Source organism: Dermacentor variabilis, chromosome 6 (genome assembly GCF_050947875.1).
Source record: "Dermacentor variabilis isolate Ectoservices chromosome 6, ASM5094787v1, whole genome shotgun sequence".
Classification (NCBI taxonomy): Eukaryota; Metazoa; Arthropoda; class Arachnida; order Ixodida; family Ixodidae; genus Dermacentor; species Dermacentor variabilis.
The window spans coordinates 144,241,949-144,260,690 of record NC_134573.1 but is presented as its reverse complement, the minus strand read 5'-3'; the positions used below and the strand labels follow the sequence as shown (position 1 = coordinate 144,260,690).

At 47.5% G+C, this 18,742-nt stretch overlaps 1 protein-coding gene across 3 annotated transcripts in view; it reads left to right on the top strand.

The window, feature by feature from the left end:
• Positions 1-342: 342 nt before the first annotated feature.
• Positions 343-18,742, top strand: part of LOC142585381 (uncharacterized) — a 130,271-nt gene continuing 111,871 nt past the window's right edge. For 2 of the 3 annotated variants that reach the window (XM_075696107.1, XM_075696105.1), the window contains exon 1: positions 345-682. In XM_075696107.1, the coding sequence (XP_075552222.1) occupies positions 564-682 (119 nt within the window). In that variant the 5' untranslated portion in view covers positions 345-563. Of the gene's footprint in view, positions 683-18,742 lie in introns of all 3 variants that reach the window. The other variant, XM_075696106.1, reaches the window with a different exon arrangement.

Genomic DNA, 18,742 nt, shown 5'->3' with positions numbered 1-18,742 from the left:
ACACACATGCGAACTCCGTTTTAGCAGCGCGCAAAAGGCGCGTCCGCGGCACGCACGCGCGCCGCGATCCGCGCCAAGAAGAGAGCTCCGGCCCTCGTTATCAGTGGGATCCGCGCGCGGTCTCCATGCCAACAGGCAGACCGGCCATGCAAACAGGGAGAGTTCTCACCAGCGAGTCCAAAAGTCCGCGATAACGGCAGCGCAGCAACACCCCCCCCCCCCCCCCCCAGGCCACTCATATCACGAGTACACACACACACAGACCTCGGACGCCGGGCCACCGGCGAGCGCCAATCAGCGACAAGAGCGGCGCGCAAGCCGCCACGGTAGCCGTCGGCCATATTGGACGAGCCCGGGACGGCCACGAAGTCTCTCGTCGCGGGCCGCCATAGCGGACCACTGGGTCTTGGGATTCTTCCGCGGCCCCTCGGCTCCCGCTGCAGAGGTCCGCATCCCACCCCCCCCCCCCGCCCCCTCCCCCGCTTCGAACCAACTTTCCTCCAAATCTCCTTCCCTCACTCGCTGTCGTCCTCGCGCGAGACTCCCTTCGGGAACGACTCGCCATGGAAGAACAGTCTCAGCCGCCGTCGTCTCAGCAGCAGCCGCAGCACGCCGCCATCCCAGGACCGTCGGGCCACCAGCAGGCGTCCGGACTGAGCCCGGCCGAGCAGTCTAACAGCTGGTGAGTTAAGTCCTGATACGGATAATCAGAACCGAAAGATTACGGACTTAATGGCTCCTTCTGGAGCAGCCGGCGCTCGCGCGCACTGGTCCGCCGGCCATCGGGCATCAGAGGACCGGTCGGCTGGCCGGAATTATAATCAGCGGGCCCCCCGCGGCCGATATCGCTGATCTTATCTCGGAGTGGGACACCTTATATTGGTGCTATAGGGGCGGGCATGGTTTATCAATGTTACCTATGGTTATGCCCCGCGGTCGTGCTCTCGCGGCACCGTATCTTGCGCCGCGCAAACATCTGCTCCGCTAAGATATGCTCACGAAGAGACGCCGTATTTTTTTTATTTTTTTCGAGCGATGGTGTTATCCCGGATAACGGCCGCATGTACGGCATTCACTGCAACCGTGGCGACTTGGGGGAACGGGTATCCGCCGAGGCGACCTGGTCGAGCACGGATCGATCGCGCGATGCGTGTAAGACGGGGTCATTTGCATATACGCCGAAGCAACTATGCCACAGACAGTGACGTGTCTCATCTTTAGTTCGTTAATATTGACTCGCGCGAGGCGTCGCGTTGCAAAAATCGTGAAGTGTTGGCGCGCGGTGGAGGAGACAGTTATACGTGCTCGCCCGACACCGCCCCGAAAATGGCGCTGACGAGAGAATTGGACGCCAACGCGTCGCAGTACGTACTACGCCGTTTCCGAACTAAACTTGTAGCGCAAGCGCGTGTCAGTGGAGGATGCATCCTGTCAGTGAAGAAGGCATCCCGCGAATCAAGTTCGTCGTCGGAAATGAGAACGCTAAATAGAGGAAAGCTCGGAAAAGCTAAGACAGCAAAGCTGCGGTAATTGAAAATCGTAATCATACGCCTTACGTTATGCGGCACAGCGGCACTCTGCACCGACTCTATCGAAGCGTATACGTGTGCCGTTGTGATCCTTCCCGAGTGATTAGACGTTGTAACACTGGAATACTGATGGGGTTAATCACTTCGCGCGCGCGCTCCCTTTTCCTTGAATTGGGTGCACAACTCGACGGCTTCATTGAGATTTACTGTGTGCTCTACGCCCGGCCCGTGTACTGGCGGATGCACAACCAACGAGTCGACGAAGAAAAGCACATCATGACCCGGGACGGTAGTTGGTTGTGTGTGTGCCCTGTGCGGTGATCTTGTTACGCTATTACGCACTGGCATTGTCGTATTACCTCGCGCTGGGTAATTTTCATTCAGCTTATCCTATATCCTTATCCTTATCCTTATCCTATACCTGTTGAATTAGGTGCCGCAAGCAGAGTTGCGAGGGTTTCGGAATTCGAACCCCTCTTGAAATTCGCAGTTTCGAGCCATTGCAGGACGAATGTAACGCTCACAGAGAAACATTTCATGAGCGTTAAATCCATTGTAACGTCCACATCTATTTTACATAACAGCATGAAGAAAACGGTCGCCCAACATTACTCCCAATATAACCATGTATATCGTGATGGTGGACAATGAAACATCAATCCACACGACTTCATTTCAGAGTGAAGAAGCTATGAGCCCTTGAACACAAATGAGGTATTCAGTCTAATCATGAATGACTCAGCATAGTTACGTACAAACCTATAGGTGAAGAGGCAGTAAAACGTTTCTAGAAATAAAATTCACATTACGCCACTGTTCTTGATTGCCCATCTGTTGGATGCAGCATCCATAGTTAGGCAGTTATCTGTAGCTTAAAAGACCGAGCCCGTAGCTTCCAAAGTATTACGTTTAGAGAAAAACCTAACGATCATATGCTCTGATCTAACTAGCCAGACCTTAAGTTGCAGAAAACGAGGTGCTGGTAATGTGAATTTCTGAATTACTTGAAAAAAAAATATTGATTAGCTGTTTTCTGCTGTCCTCTCAACGCCATGGTGAACGTAATTTGTGATTTCATCGTCTTATTTACGTGTTTACTACAAAACATGAGAAAAAATTCTACCTGACATGAGTATACGACGTCACAGGACACAAGGACTGCGTCATCTCTCTATTGATTGCAAAATTGTGCGCCGCAGCAATTATTGCCCGGTTAACTGAATTACCTTACAAAGTAAGGTAATTCAGTTAATGATTAATGCCCCTTAATGCCAAAGGAGCGTGTATCCAACTTAGAAACCCTGTTCACAGCCTCTCATATCACTAATGAAAGTATCGTAGTAGACAGAGGGACCAGAATCGCCTATACTTTTTGTATTGTTCTTGAAACATGAAACATGAAATCTATCACCGTACCTTCACGCAATGCCCAGAAAAGCCGCGCAGTCTTGGTTCGCTATACCATTATGACATGTTTTCATATCTCAACTTAAACCCATAATTTTGCCTTCCATCGTTCGGCGCTTCAAGTAACGGCTTACCACATTGTCTTGAATGCGTGATCTTCAAGGACTCTCGCTTCACACATAGCGTATCACTGCACCTTTCGAGCAGCACAATGTTCGAGCGAACTTCTTTGCCTCTTCCTTCGACTTTCCTCCTTCCCCTCGTGTTGTTGCTGCTGCTGTCTTACCGAATAGCTCACGCATTGCACATCACTCCCGTCTTTACTATCTCCACAGGTGTGCTGGTTCGTCATTGCCATCCTGTAGGCATTCCAGTGTCGCAATCACATACTTACACTGGAAGCATAGCGCGTGAAGGACGACCGACAAAGACGAGACAGGACAAGCGACGGGACAAGTTAGCGCTTGTCCTGTCTCCTCTTTGTCGATCGTCCCTCCCGCGCTATCCTTCCAGTGTAACTGTGTATTACCAACCAGCCCAAGCCTATACTCTTCCGCAATTCCATACAGTAGTCGTGCCATCGTCGTGATGCTAATCGTGGCCGTTCTATCATCGTCTTAACGTTTCCGTCATTCCAGATTAGTCGTCCCATAGTGTCGTCGTCATACAGTCGTGGTCAAGCCGTTGTGGTCGTTCAGTTGTTGTCATTCTGCCATGTGAGTCCCACCAGTGTCATTATGCCGTCGTGGTGATGCACTCGTCATGTCATTGTCGTCATCGTGTCGTCGTCATTCTTTCTGCGTCATCATCTCGTCGTCGTCTTGCCGGCGTCGTCCCTTCAGCATCGCGCCGTCCCAGTTTCGACACTCCGTCGCCGTCATTGTATACGTACTCATACCGTTGTCGTCGTGCCGTCGTCTTAATTCCGACGTCGTCATTCTCTGGTGTCGTCATCCCTTAGTGGACAAGCCATCTTCGTAATGACGTCACCGTCGTTCCATTATCATCACTCCAGCTCAGCCATCCAATTGCCTCCGTGCAACCATGGTCATTTCGTTGTGGTCGTTGGATCGTCCTCGTACTGCGACAGTCACACCAGTATCGTCATGACATCTCAATCATACAGTCGCCGTCATTCAAATGTCTCGTCATTGAGCCATCGTCATACAATCTGTATCACGCCGTCGTCGTCGTGTATACAGTCGTAGTTGGTCCAGCGTCGTCAACCCGTTTCTCTCACGCCATTCTCGTCTAGCCGTCGTCGTCCAATCAAACGCCGTCATTTCTTCTACGCCATTGCATCGTCGGCGTTACGTCGTCGTCGCACATTCGTCGTTATGTCGTCTTTGCCATTACATCGTCGTCATTCCAGTTTTGTCATCCCACTGTTGTCATACTGTCGCCGTCATTGCTTCGTCGTCGTGCGTGGGAATCAGCGTGTTCGAGCACCTCGATTTAAGTTTACGTTGAGTCGAGCCCGTCGTATACGGTCCAGTTACGTCCAACTTGGTCACGTGCTCTGTACTCGCAAACGGTCTCGCTAAACAAGAGCAGCGTTCTTCGAAGACACCAAAAAGATCTTCGCTTAAACGGATTAGCGCAGCGCATCGGAACCTCCACTCATCTTTTTTTTGCTTTTTTACTCCATCCTGCTCCGTTTTCGTATCATTCGGTGATACGCAGGCCACACGAAAAAACCGATCCCGAAGGAGAAGTGGTCCTCCATCGCTAATTGGCAAACATTTCATACACGGAACGGAGGACAGCACTGCAACGGTTTGTCTTAACTTATCCGTGCGCGTTGGCACGCGCGTCAACAATTCTATAGTTTCCATATCCCATAACCTCAGGCCTCTCACGTTGCGTTCCATCGTTCGGTATTCGTGAAGCAATGCGTCACTACTTCCAGTCATACCGGCTTGACTTTTCGAAGACTTTCCACGCTTGTAGAGACAAATGCCTGTGGTAGTCTGGCGCCACATTACGTTGGATGCTGGAAACTGCACGTTCTGTGTGAATGTGCGGAGCGTAGAGAGGTGAGATCGGAGCAGCCGTTATTGACAACGCAAAAATACTGCTGCCAAGGGCGGCAGCAGAGAGTTTCTTGTTGTTTTCGATTTCGGTCGGACGGTCATCGATCTTGCGGCTACGAGTATGATGGAGGGCCGTATGCGCAACCAAGTGATTACGGAAAACTGCTCGTATACAAGAAGCGATGCTACAGCCAATCGTGAAGTTGGACATAACATTAGCGAGGACAACCGGCCAATGTCTAACGACCCTTATGGATGAAAAGTTTCGCGAATTGTGTCCTCGAATATATATTTGCTGTCTTTTCCTTTTGGGGAGGTTGGGCCAAAATAGCTGAGGACGTGGGCACACGCGTCAACTCCCACTTTAGCGCGTTGAGATGCCCTGCTTGTGGGTGGCCACCGACCAGTGAAGTATACAAACGAACGCTGCGCGCCAAGCGAAGCTGGATAGTTCTCGAAGGGAACAGAGAAATACGCCAGCGAGTATTGCTGTGCAGCAGAGGAGCAAACGCTGAACGGTCGTTAATAAGTTATTCATATTTTTTTAAAGTGATGTCAATGGGGAACGCTATGTTAGTGAATTACGCTTCTGAAATGCCAGAAAACACCATTGTTGCTCCTAGAGTAGAGACCAGAAAGGACAGTAGCCAAAGGGGGATGGTGACGTAGCACCCTGTTTCTCGCACCACCTCTTTCGGACGTCACGAATTTTGGCAGTGTCTAGCGTGGCTCTAGTTACGTGCTAATCGGTAAAGACGTTCTACATTGTATTCTGAAGAAGAGAGAGTTTTCGTGGCGTTACCCTGATGTGCCAACGTTGAGAGTGAAGAATGTGAAGAATGTGAATGTGAATGTGAGAATGTGAAGCTTAATGGTCGTTTTCTCCAGTTATAATAAAATATTCCCACTAAATTAATGAAAATATGGTTTTGAAAGAATACGTTACCACTCTAGCTTATTCAATGTTGATTTTCACAGTTCCTTTATATATATATATATATATATATATATATATATATGTGTGTGTGTGTGTGTGTGTGTGTGTGTGTGTGTGTGTGTGTGTGTGTGTGTGTGTGTGTGTGTGTGTGTGTGTGTGTGTGTGTGTGTGTGTGTGTGTGTTGCCGGAAGCCACATAGCGCGTGTTTCCGGCGCATTTTCAGCGTCAACGGGTTTACATTCGTGAGCTATGATGTCACCCCGCCGCAGTTAGTGATGAGGAATAAGCTTTCGCTCGGAGCCGATCAAGCCTTCATGTCCAATTTTTTTTCGAGTACCTCAGGAAACGAGGAGATGCTCGCATTACGCAGCCTCCAAACAGAACCGAGTAGCATTCTTTAAATTTGAGAGAGAATACAAATTCTGCCGATTGCGGAAAGCAGAATTACGACTCCGGGCCTCAATTTTTCCTGCGAAAATTGCTGAAACCTGTAAATTGAAGCAAGAAAAGACAAAGGCTTAAATAGCGAAATTCAGAGCTCTGTAACTCTGCACCCAGAGGTAGGAATTGTAATTCTGTGGTCTGTTTCTGTAAGAGTGTCTAAAGCAGACAATTGTATTACTTGACATGTACTTACGCGAAATCCTTACATTGTATACGTGACTTTCGCAATTAATTGTAATAACTTCTGTTTTATTGCTTACTTACAGAGTTTAAACTAGACGCCCCAGTTTCTTAAATTTTCAGATTTCGAGCAATTTTTTTGTTTCAGAAGAACTGAAAGCTTAAATAAGAAAGCTACTTATACTATACTTATACGCATTCTTGTGCTACTTACACAAAACCTAGATTGTAACCTTGTATCCTAAACGCGACAAATCTAATCAATTTCGGTGCAGTGGTTGCCGAGCAACGCGATAACTCCGTTTATCGTGTACGTATCATAAACAAAAGCTCCAGTGGTAGAATTTTCTCTCAAAAGCCAGAACTCCAAAAAAGCATTTCGTTCACGATAACAGCGTATATGTCAACACCGAAAAAAAGAGAGGAGGAAACAGCGCACGAACAGACACTGATTGACGTCATGTTGAAAGGGCATTGAAAACACGTTACGCGTGGTCGACAATTTGTTGACACCAGGTTCCGGCGTACGGGTGGTCGGCCCAGCGACAAACAACAGCCATGTTCCCGCCGCTGACGCAGCATGGACACGTGGTTTGTTACCAGTGAGCATACGTCGCAAATAAGTCTCCCGGATCCCTACGAGAATGAACCTTCAGAATACTGGGCTTAAAGGTTGCCTGTGGCTGATAGCGCAATTCTAGTCGATGAGCTGATCTGCTCAAAGAAGCTGACGTTACTTGCACACGAAATAGAAATTAATAACCTAGGAATTAACAAGAAATCACTTATTAAGTTTTTAACCAATTACCTTATGGCATATGTTGGAATTTACAAATTGTAGCCGGGGAGTTCGGTAGGCGCGGATCCACTTGGAACGAATTCTCAGGATGACACCAGTTTCGAGAAATTAATTCCAGAACTTTGTGGAGAAATGCATTGGCATTCCAATTACTTTTGTGCTTCAATGCATAAAAGGACGTTCTGTTAAGAAAGTAAGTGAAACGACAGCGCATTTTTACGCAAGTTTGACGGAGCATATCTCGTAAATGTTGTTAACCACGCAATTATTTTCACGTAGATATGCCTTGCAGTCTCACCTCCTATAACTTGTAAATTGCAACATGTGCCATAAGGTAATTAGTTAAAAACTTCATTAGTAAATTTTTGTACATAAATCGATTATGCATTGCAACTTTCCGGCAAGTAATATCCTCCTCTTCGAGTAGACCAGCTTACGGACTAGAATTGTGCTATATCCCACAAGCAATTTGTGTTCCCTGAAACACCCTGTACATACATGTAGGGTGTCCCAGCTGACGTTAGCCAAGCTGTTCAACGAAATATATTTAAAAAAGGTGCACGATAGAATTTTAGGACCGACGCGGTTCGGTGGTCAGGGGTGTGGCGACCGTACACAGTAGGTCTTAAGATCGTATCTTGCACCGTGTTCTTTAAAAAAAAAAAATTGAGCACCTTGGCTAAGGAACCTTCCCACCTTAGGGTGATACCGGGCCTCGCTCGGGACACTGTTTCGTATAATAAACGTCTCTCTCTCTCTCTCTCTCTCTCTCTCTGAACACATTGGCTAACGTTAGCTGGGTAGCACGGTATAGGATGCCCCAGCTAACGTTAGTGAAGTGGTTGCAAGATAAAAAAGAAAGGCCTAAAAACACAGTGAAACCCACGATTTTAATACATATGGTATTCGGCCACCAGACCTCTGACGAGAAAACACTGTAGGTTCTTTAATAGTACCTTGCCCCGTGTTTTTAAATGTATATATTTTTTGAACAGCTTGGCTACCGTTAGCGGGACACACGGTATATATAGACTAGCCGCGTTCGAGAAAATTGCTTTATTGCCGGAAAACTCTGTTTGATATTATCACCCTTTAACGACTGAACAAGTTGTTTGTATGCGTGCGTGTGCGTGCGTGCGTTTTGATTTGGCAACAATTTTTCTTTGCCTACGTGCGCAATAAACTTTAGTCGGAAGTCACCGCCCATGTTGTCCGTTTTTTCTTTTCTCCTTTTTTTTGCGGGTCGTGAAGCTGTCTCTGGTAATTTGCCCGGCGAGGATGTGTTACCAGATCGTAACCAGCAGTACAGCTTCGCCCGCAGACCAACAGCAGGTCGTTGTTGGTCTGCGCGTCACATGTCCTGCCGCAACTAGGACACGTGGCTTGTTGCCAAGCCCCAGTGTTCGAGAGCAACGTAGTACGTGGCCACTTTCCGGACGAGTGGCCAATTCCGCAGTGGCGTAGTCAGAAGCGTAACACGGGCTCAGTGGCTGTTCGTTCGACCTGCCTGTTCGTATGTAGCCTCACCACCGTGTCGCCGTTGCACAGTCAGCCGTAATCTTATCAGCACCAGGTAAAAGGCAAAAAAAAAGAAAGAAAGAAAGGAAGAATGCCAGGAAACAGAAGCACTAATGAGGGCTCGGAGAAACAACAGCCATATTAGCAATGCGGTGACGTTTGCACAGCGGGGACTCATTGCCCTGCTCTCTTTCTCTCTAAGGAATGCTAATAATTATCAAGACTAAATCCGTTCGTACTGGGTAAATATTTTTTTTATTTTCTTCTCAAACCCTGTTTTCAAACACCTCGCAAAAAGAAGAAAGAATGCTGCTGTGAGAAAATCAGGGCAGAACTTTGCATTTCTGAATTACGCGCCGAAGACTCCGAGCTGGTTTACGTTGCAAACGTGACAGTCGCGGATTCCAAGTTATATTCCCGCACGAGTTCTCCAAGGCTGCCACGTCGAGTCTGTCGGTTCTTTCCGAATGCAACGTATAGCGTTTCGCACTGCGCCGCGACTCCGTGCCTACGGCGTTCCACTGCTGTGCGCGAGGTCGTGGGTTCGTGTTACCGCCCGCGGCGCGGCTATACTTCGAGAGGGTGGGAGGGGGCGACATGCAAAAAAAAAATATTCGGTTAACCTTGATTAAGGCACACCTTAAAGAAACCAAAGTGGTCGAAATTAATTACTCGCTGCGGCGTCCCTCATAGCCCCAGCGTTGCTGTGGAACGTTAAAACCGACAAATCAATCAATCAATCAATCAATCAATCAATCAATCAATCAATCAATCAATCAATCAATCAATCAGTCAATCAATCAGTCAATCAATCAGTCAATCAATCAGTCAATCAAATCAATGAATGTTGTTTCTTTATCGACAGACAATTAACTATACCTTAGCAGACAGCGTTAAAACCTATGACGTCATCGTGAGCCGGTGAGGGAACTTCCAGGGCGGCGTTGCATCCCCCCCCCCCCGGCTTTGTTTATTCAGTCTTTTTTCTGGCTTACCGAACTTTCCATCGCGGTTTCGCTGTTGTAAAAGCGTAGCTCGATACTGCAACTTCACGTAATGTTCTTCGGAATATTCTTAATACCACCGACTTATTTTTTTCCCTTTCTGTACTATTTCTTAGCGGAAAAAAAAAAAGAGATCGCAGAATTTAGTCACACTCACAAGCACGAGTGCGTGAAAATGCCCGATGCCCCCCGGGTTTGCATAGCGCTTTCGCTGTCACTGTTGACTAAATGAAAAACGGAAGGCAAAGGAACAACGCATTGTCTTCATGTTGCAATAAACTCAGAGGATAAGCGAAAGAAGTTCAGCGAAGTGGGCTTCCTAAAGCATTCATATCCAACCTACGCAATATGGCGGACGTCCTCCTAGAAGTGGAAATAAAACAGGAGGGCGAGGCCTGGCGCTGCTATCCCTGCTACGATTACTACATCATCGCTGTTCGCAAGCCTAACCTTCCGATCAGTGGTGTCGCGCCTATAGTTTCTGTTTCCCTGCACCGTCTAGTCTAGGGAAACTTAATATTGTGGAAAAGCCTACTTCCTGTATTTCGCATATTCACTTGTGCCTTCTTCTTCGTCTATCATGCAAACATCCGTTAATAAATCTTTGTATATCTATGCTCAGGACTGCTACCAGGATTGCCAAATTGGAACTTGGCGTTCCTATCAGAGGATTACATTATTACCTCGTACGGCGGAACCTCTGTTGCAACTATATGGCATAGATGTGCTAACTGCTCGGAACAAGCCAGAAAAAGCTTGTGCACAAAATGAAAAAGAAATGAAGTAAGAAAGGAGGTAGAAAGAGCAAACGTGGTCCATGCATAGCTAACCACGTCACACGGTTCATGGCCTGCGAGAAAGCTGTCGTGTATGTCATTCATATAACATGTGGTGCAATATGCATAGGACATACGGGTAAATGCGTCACCTTTACAAACGCCTATGCTTTCCTCATAGGCATGGCCGACAGCCCCACGTGCGACACATGTAACATCGACGAGACGCTCGCACACATTATCTGTGTCTGCCCGCGATACAGTGCTGAGAGACAAGTGATGTGCGGAGTACTGGACCAGTTGGACAATCGTCCACTTTCAGAACTAAAAGCTTTAGGCCAATGCTCCGAAAGAACATCCGCGTTGAAGGCCTTACCCGCGCTGTTAAGGTTCTTGCGGTCTACGGGGCTTCACGACAGACTCTGAGAATGCCGCCCCCTACCGCTCTGTAGTGTACGCGCTTTGTTCGTGCTTGTCTCCCTTTCTTTCTATCTCCACCTTCTACTCTGTTTCTCTTTTTGTCCCTCTTAACCCTTCCCCCTGCGCAGGGTAGCCAACCGGTACTACCTCTGGTTAACCTCCCTGCCTTTCTCTGCATTATTTTCTCTCTTTCTGCGTCACTGAGCCGCCTAAAGGAGCGCAAGAATTCTCTGAAAGGAACGCCAGCTTCCAGTTACCCGCCGCGGTTGCTCAGTGGCTATGGTGTTGGGCTGCTGAGCACGAGGTCGCGGGATCGAATCCTGGCCACGGCGGCCGCATTTCGATGGGGGCGAAAACACCCGTGTACTTAAATTTAGGTGCACGTTAAAGAACCCCAGGTGGTCGGAATTTCCGGAGTCCTCCACTACGGCGTGCTCATAATCAGAAAGTGGTTTTGGCACGTAAAACGCCATAATTACAATTGCTTCCAGTTGTTTTGTTATTACCGAGAATGCGGCTACCGGCGAAACTTGTCAGAAACCGAGATTCTCTTTAAACACGCGGATTAACTACTCCGTGAAATCGCCGAGGCATTTTTTTTTAATTGAAGACAACAAAAACACGCGTGAGCAAAGCTTCAGTGGCCTTGCACCATAGTGAGACGGACTTCCCGAGGCTTGTTCTGAGCATTGGCAGATAAATTATGGGATTGTAATCTTCACTTTCGTCCGCGCCGCCGACAAGGCACGCATTCGGCATGCGCATGCATTGTCGTTCATATATGTGTCAGTCTCTATAGTAGGACCCTTTAAGTTGACAGTACACACTCCTCCAGTGTTCCTCTGTTGCCTTTTGTCCCTTCGCACTTTCCCTAACAATGTACTGTTCCATGTTTGTTCACAAACATGCTACCAGCCTGCCACCGTTGAATTCCGTATACCAGCACAAGTCCCGTGGACCTGAGACTTTGTGGACGACAAGGAAGCTTGAGAGGAAGCTAAGAAGCGCACAACGAGCGATGAAACCGTAAGCGATAAGCGTGACGTTAACAGATAAGGAAATTGCGATATGAATGAGAGAGCAAACGCGAGAATATCAGGTATTCTATAGTTGGCACGAAGAGGAACAAGCGCTGCACCGCATCAAGAATGCGTGGAAGAGATAACGCGAGGCATATCAGAGCAACGGAGTGGCCGCCTTGAGAAGTCTCAGGGGGCCAAAGGATTAGATGGGCTGATGAGTCAAGGGTAAGGCGGACTTCGCCCAAACACATTAAAAGAAAAAGAAACCGAGACGTTTCGGCTCCCATACGGGGGCCTTGTTCACAACGAAAGTAAACGAAAGGGGAGAGATGATTACGTACATGTGAATAGATGGCGCAAACAGCGGGCATAAAGGGAAGGAAGCCTGCCGTCATTGCGGTTCAGCGCGGCATCAGTAGTTTGGATTAGTAATGACTCGAAATCCAAACGCGAGGTTAGATTACTTTCAGTGGCTAGCACATATGCCCTACCTCAGTCAATGTCGTGTCCTTCTGTTCTGTCCTTCTGAACGCTCGGCAAGAGCGTTAGAAGAAACGTTTGTTATTTGGCATCATGACAGTGCTCCTTGTCGCGCCTTTGAAAATTGCCCCTCTCGCCGATGTAGACGCATAACTACAGTATGCACAAGGAATATTACACGCAACACCTGGGCACCTTTCTTTCGGAAGCTTGTCTCTGACGTTTACAAGCACGCTTTTTCAGCTTTTTTTTCGCTGGCACGCGTGCAACGTGCACTTCAAGTGAACGAATTACACGGCCTAAGGCCTCGCTAGTAGCGGGAGCATAAGGTATCGCAGCACGTTTACTATAGGAGCAAACGTGGCGGAGGAAGCGCTAGGCGGTCGGGATAGGTGGCGCTACACTGAAGCCACAGATGAAGTGTAATAGTTATTACGTGAAAGTTCAAGATGAATGACCTCCAAATAATTTTTTTTCTAAGTCTTTCGTAGAACCGCAGGTTTGTTGCGAACGTTGTATGCGTGCGGCGGAACGTTTACGAGAAGTGTCAGCATAGGATGGACAACGATTATCGGCGCGCCGACCACACAGGGCGACGAAAGATACAAGGGCAGCATTGGCTCTATATAGGATGAAGTCTGCTTATCTTGGAGAGGTGTGTGTATACCTGGATATCGTTTCGATTCACAGAGTTACCTGCAGAAACTACTACAGATAGAACTCCAGCCCTATAGTGCACAATTCTACGCGAGCTATGGCAGTTAAAGCGACACTAAAGGCAAATGTTGAGTCAAGCTAAAGTGGCAGATTAGTGCTCGAGAATCTCTAAGGCGTCAATATTATCGCGAACAGAGCCTTTATCATCAATAAATTGAGGTAAATACAGGGCGTGATTAGAGACTCCCACGGGACCTTCAAACACATGCCCGATGACGAAAGCACTCCCCAGTTAAATTCTGTCTCTAGTACTCAACCACTCGTTGAAAAAAAAAAAAAAAAAAAAAGAACATCCTTGTATTTTAATACGAAATAAAATGCTACTTGTCGAGTTATATTTCATTTTTGGAAAAAAGAGCTCACTGAAGATAGCCTTGACAACGACGCGGGCGCTCGAAATGTTTCGTTTTCGCTCGACTCCGCGCCGCCCACGCTTTCGCGTTTCAGTAGTTTCGTTATCGCGTAGTGCTGCGCTGGTCTTGCTGGCTCGCGAAACTCGCACAAACTGCGAGTAGCAGAGAATTCAAGTTCCATGTGAGGTCGCGGGATGTCCGAACGGTCTGTGCTACTTGACAAAAAAAAAAAAAAAGATAAACACAGCTGCAGCGGCGAATTGACCGCTCTGCCTTGGCTCGGTACCGCCATCTGTCGGGCGCTGTTTTACTCACCGACAGCAGCAAAGGATGGTGATGGCGTATGCAACGTCACCAGTGCCCCCTGTTGGGTGGCGGGGGATGTGAATTACGAAAAAGGTATTCGGGCATTTGAGATGCTGTTTAGTCGTAAACTTTGTTTCCATGGCACGGAACGAGCGTTGCGAGGTTTCTGGAATGGTATTTAAACAGTCCACGTCGACTTAGTATTTGCCTTTAGTGAACCTTTAAGCTAGCGTGGGAATCGTAAGTAGGAGATAGATTTCTGCATAAGCGTCGTACTTCTGGCGTCAAACGGTCACGGGACTTACGCAGACTGATCACTTTCAACAAAGTATCGCGTTATAAACACGACCATTCGCAATGATTTACTCATGTTCGCGCACGCACACACACACACACACACACACACACACACACACACACACACACACACACACACACACACACACACACACACACACACACACACACACACACACACACACACACACACACACACACACACACACAAAAGATTGCTTTTGTGTTTTTAGAATACTCCGATTATTGTTTAGGGGTTTAGAAATAGAGGCAAGACAAGCCGCACACTCCACGATTGGGCGAATGCACATGTAATCAGTGGCGTAGCAACGGAGGTGGGGGGGGGGGGTCATATACGTCTGAAGACACCCGGAAATTGCCGATATCCTCGCCTTCCTCGACTACACCCGGGGGCGGGGGGTGGGGGGGGGTGACAGAAGACTTATGGGCCCCGGGTGCCAGACGCCCTAGCTACGCCACTGCGTGTAGTATACTCTCGTCGTCCCTGTGCCATATAGGCGAACTATCTCGGCGCCAGAGTTTTCTCTAGTAATAGTAGAAAGTTACCTTCACAAGATTGGACAAGCACGGGACCCTGAATGTAGCGTCTGTCCCACTCCCAAGACAATAGCTCTCGTACTTTGCGTGTGCCCTCAATATGCGGCCGAACGAAGAACACTCAAGTCTACTGTTGACTGCTTCGACTCCCGCTCCTATTCAGAAAAAAAAGCTTTTGGGCGCGTGGAGAAGAGTTGACTGTGCCCAACGTGTCATGAGATCACTTTTGAACTTTCTAAGTGAGACTGGTTTAGACGATCGCCTCTAGAACTTGGGAGACGTGCAGTCAGTGCGAAATGTGTTTGCGCGATAACTTTTTGTGGCAAGATTACCATTTGTGTGGACAAGATTACTCTTGCGTGTATTGCGTCTACAGTGCGCATCCGCATATTGGACAACGTGTATATAGTAGCTCATTGTACCATAACATAATCGCCTGCCACCTAACTTTCCCTGTATTCCCCTCTTCCCCTTGCCCCAGTGAGGAGTAGCAGGCTAGAGACGCGCTCTCCAGGCCGACCTCTCCCCCTTTCTCTCCATTAAAATCTACTACTCCTTCTTAGTAGAAAGTTACGTGCTTCGAGCAATGGGCTTCCAAGATTGGGCGGAGCGGATATGCCTGGAGAGGCCGTCTATTGGCACGCCGAACGTGATAATGATGTTAATTGCACATGTTTGTTCTCGTGAAATAAATTTTTTATTTATTCATTTACAATTCCTTGTTTAACGATGAGAGGGAAAATGACAATTCCTCATAGCTACCTCTTCAGTGCCGGCTTATTTCGTATTTAGCATACACATTTGGTCTGTGTGAGAAATGAGTAGCCAGCGCCGCCTAAATTTTAAAGCACCAATATCTCCTAAATACGGAGCTATAGATTTTGCGTACGCACATGGACTCTACTGTAAGCACGGCGGTTTGCATTCCCTAACAAGGTGTTAGGGGAACTTTAGATTTCCCGCACGCAAAATCTAAATCTCCCTAACATCATGCAATAACGCAATAAATAAATAATACAAAGAAAGACCGGCTGTTCAATTCCATTCAATTCAATGGACGTTTCAACCGTTTCAAACGCGCCTACTTGTTGTTTTCTCGACGCCGCCTTTCAGCCGAGGCACAGGGGGCGGTGGAACACCCCAGCCGGAGTTAACGGGACAAGCGAGCGCTCATAAACAACTCTGTACAGCGAGCTCACGTAGCCGCCTGCCGCGTGGACACAATCGTGGTCAAGAATGGCGCACTCGAGCGCGCTCGCGATGGCCGAAAGCTCTGTGGGGCTTCTTCTCCCCCCCCCCCCCCCCTTTTTTTTTGGCTCATTTCTTATTGCACATTTTTTGTTGCTCTTTCGGCGATCAAACAATACGCCCCTTCCTGGCTATAGTCTCGATGACTGCCGAAGCGGCCCGTTGCAGGCGCTGAGGATCGGTCGCTGCGAGCGTCAGCAGACGCCCGAGCGTTTATCGCGAACTGTATAGATAAGGATTCGAACGGCGGCTAATCGGCGGAGCGCGAACGGCCGGACGAGGCACATTGTTCTGGCCCGAAGGGAAAGAACAATAGCCGGGCTGGTCGAAGCTCGTGACCTTGCCACTCGAGACGAGGGCAGACTGCGATGAACGCACGCGTTACGTTTTTTTTTTCTTGTATTTCTTCCCCTCGTGCCACTCAGTCTACATTTTTCAGAGTCCACGCTCTTCGTTCTTTGGAGGGGTGTCCGGACTCATATAGCAGCATCGGTGCACCGTAGATTGTTCTTATTGCGCTAGAAGTACAGGCTGCTGTCAGGAGTCTATAATTACACGGGATTCGGGTGCGCGCTGAAGAGCAGCCCCACGTGATCGCAATTCACCCGGAGTACCACGCGACAAATGCGGCGGACGGTATATTGATGAGCCCGTCACGTGATATCACGTTTCTGTCCCGGCCGTCTAAGAGCACGACCCCAAGCTCTTACTTCGTTGAGAGAAAGTCGTCGAGGCGGAGCATATACAGAATGAAGTGCGCATTCCGAAGCTGACTTAGAGCCGCGTAGTGGTCTGCGAACGGAAAACAATATAGCAACGACAATGAGGCCCATGAAGTGTCTCTTTCTTCCTTATCTAATTTTCTCAAATATTCCATTTAAATTTCACGATCACTTCTTTACATATTGCTTGCCTTCATTTCCACCTGTAACAGCGGAATAGTTAGGTGCAAGCTAGGCTGGAAGGCAGGTGCCCGAAGCCCCACCTGTATAAATTCTTCTGCCGTGCCTTTTTTTTTTGTTAAAATCTATCTATCTATCTATCTATCTATCTACCTATCTATCTATCTATCTATCTATCTATCTATCTATCTATCTATCTATCTATCTATCTATCTATCTATCTATCTATCTATCTATCTATCTATCTGAACAGGCTGGCTGGCTGGCTGGCTGACTGCAGCAAACCAGCACTTCCAGCACAGCTTGCAGCGTCATCACCGACAGTAGCATCAATACACTTGCAGCACCAGCAATTACGGAATTCCATTCACGCTACTGAGCAGAACAATGAGCTATGGTGACACGTCAAGTATATTATAAACTGTTGACAAAGGGCGCGTGTCAATCAAGAACACAGTGGACTAACGATAACAAAGTTGACAAATAGTTTAAAAACAAATTAGACGCCAACGGGATTTGAGTTTAACATGCGAGAAATGTATACGTGACCCAATCATTGGGGCCTGCTTACCTTACACGTATTTTCCGCATTGTGACGCGACCAACGCATTTCTACTCGCACGTTTAACGTTTCGAGTGCAATTCGTATTCATCCTCGCATCTATCTTTAGGATAACATTTTCCTTACATAAAGTGCCACTACATCGTACGTCCTTCGAACGAAGAATTGGAAATTTTCTCTTCGACAGGTATACGTTTCATTCGAATCAATGTTACGGCAGAATTCCTAGCGATTCCTTGACGTTTGTTTACCTGTATACCGTCGATGGAATTAATGCATGACTTCGGGGCTGCCGATACCAGACATTATAGATATCATTTCAGACAGGAAAACACCGGGCACACACGGCTGAAGGAAGGAAGTGCCCACGGTGTGCAATGACGACAATACGTGTTGCGGGATAAAATTACACGCCAAGAAAGATGCGACACCTTTACGACTGTTGAAGTTAAGGCTGTGCCAGCTTATATCGGTAAAGGCTGGCGAGGTGAAAACGCGTCGGCATGCTCCAAGAGACTGGCGGTATTGCTCCGGTATCTTAATTCACCTCGAGATGGCGCCACGATGTGTCTCACAGAAACGTCAAAGATGGTGAAATAAGTTTCCAACTAACCCTCCTTAGGAGTTGGAGTGTTCCTGTTCCTTCTAGGGGAAGAAAATTTCGCATATAGGCAGCGTTACGGGCAGCTTAAGTCGCTGCCGTCTTCGTCTGGCTACGAGAGAATAGCGGTGTGGCCATTGTTTCAGTGGAACGATTCATTGTGTGGGCGCAGCAGGTTTACTGTCACAGAGCTCAGTTGAGTTGAACGTGAAGATGCCGTGATATCGTTGTTCTCAGCCATTCTCGCACCCCTCTTTAGAAGAAGGTTTGGCCCATGTTAAAGAAGGACTCTCAAACGATAACGCCCTTGTTGTGCACTTCTCTCGAAAGGTTGATATATATATATATATATATATATATATATATATATATATATATATATATATATATATATATATATATATATATATATATATATATATATATATATATATATATAGAGAGAGAGAGAGAGAGAGAGAGAGAGAGAGAGAGATCGCCAGCTATAGGATAGCTGTGGCCGCTGCCACACCGACAAGGACAAATTTCCTTCTTTTTCTACTCAGTCACTTAATTTATTTCGCAGCAGCAATCAGACCGTAAAATTTCTGTAAACGTTTGTTCTCGTACATTTTTAAGCAAAATTGGGTAACCTTAATCGTCATCTCTC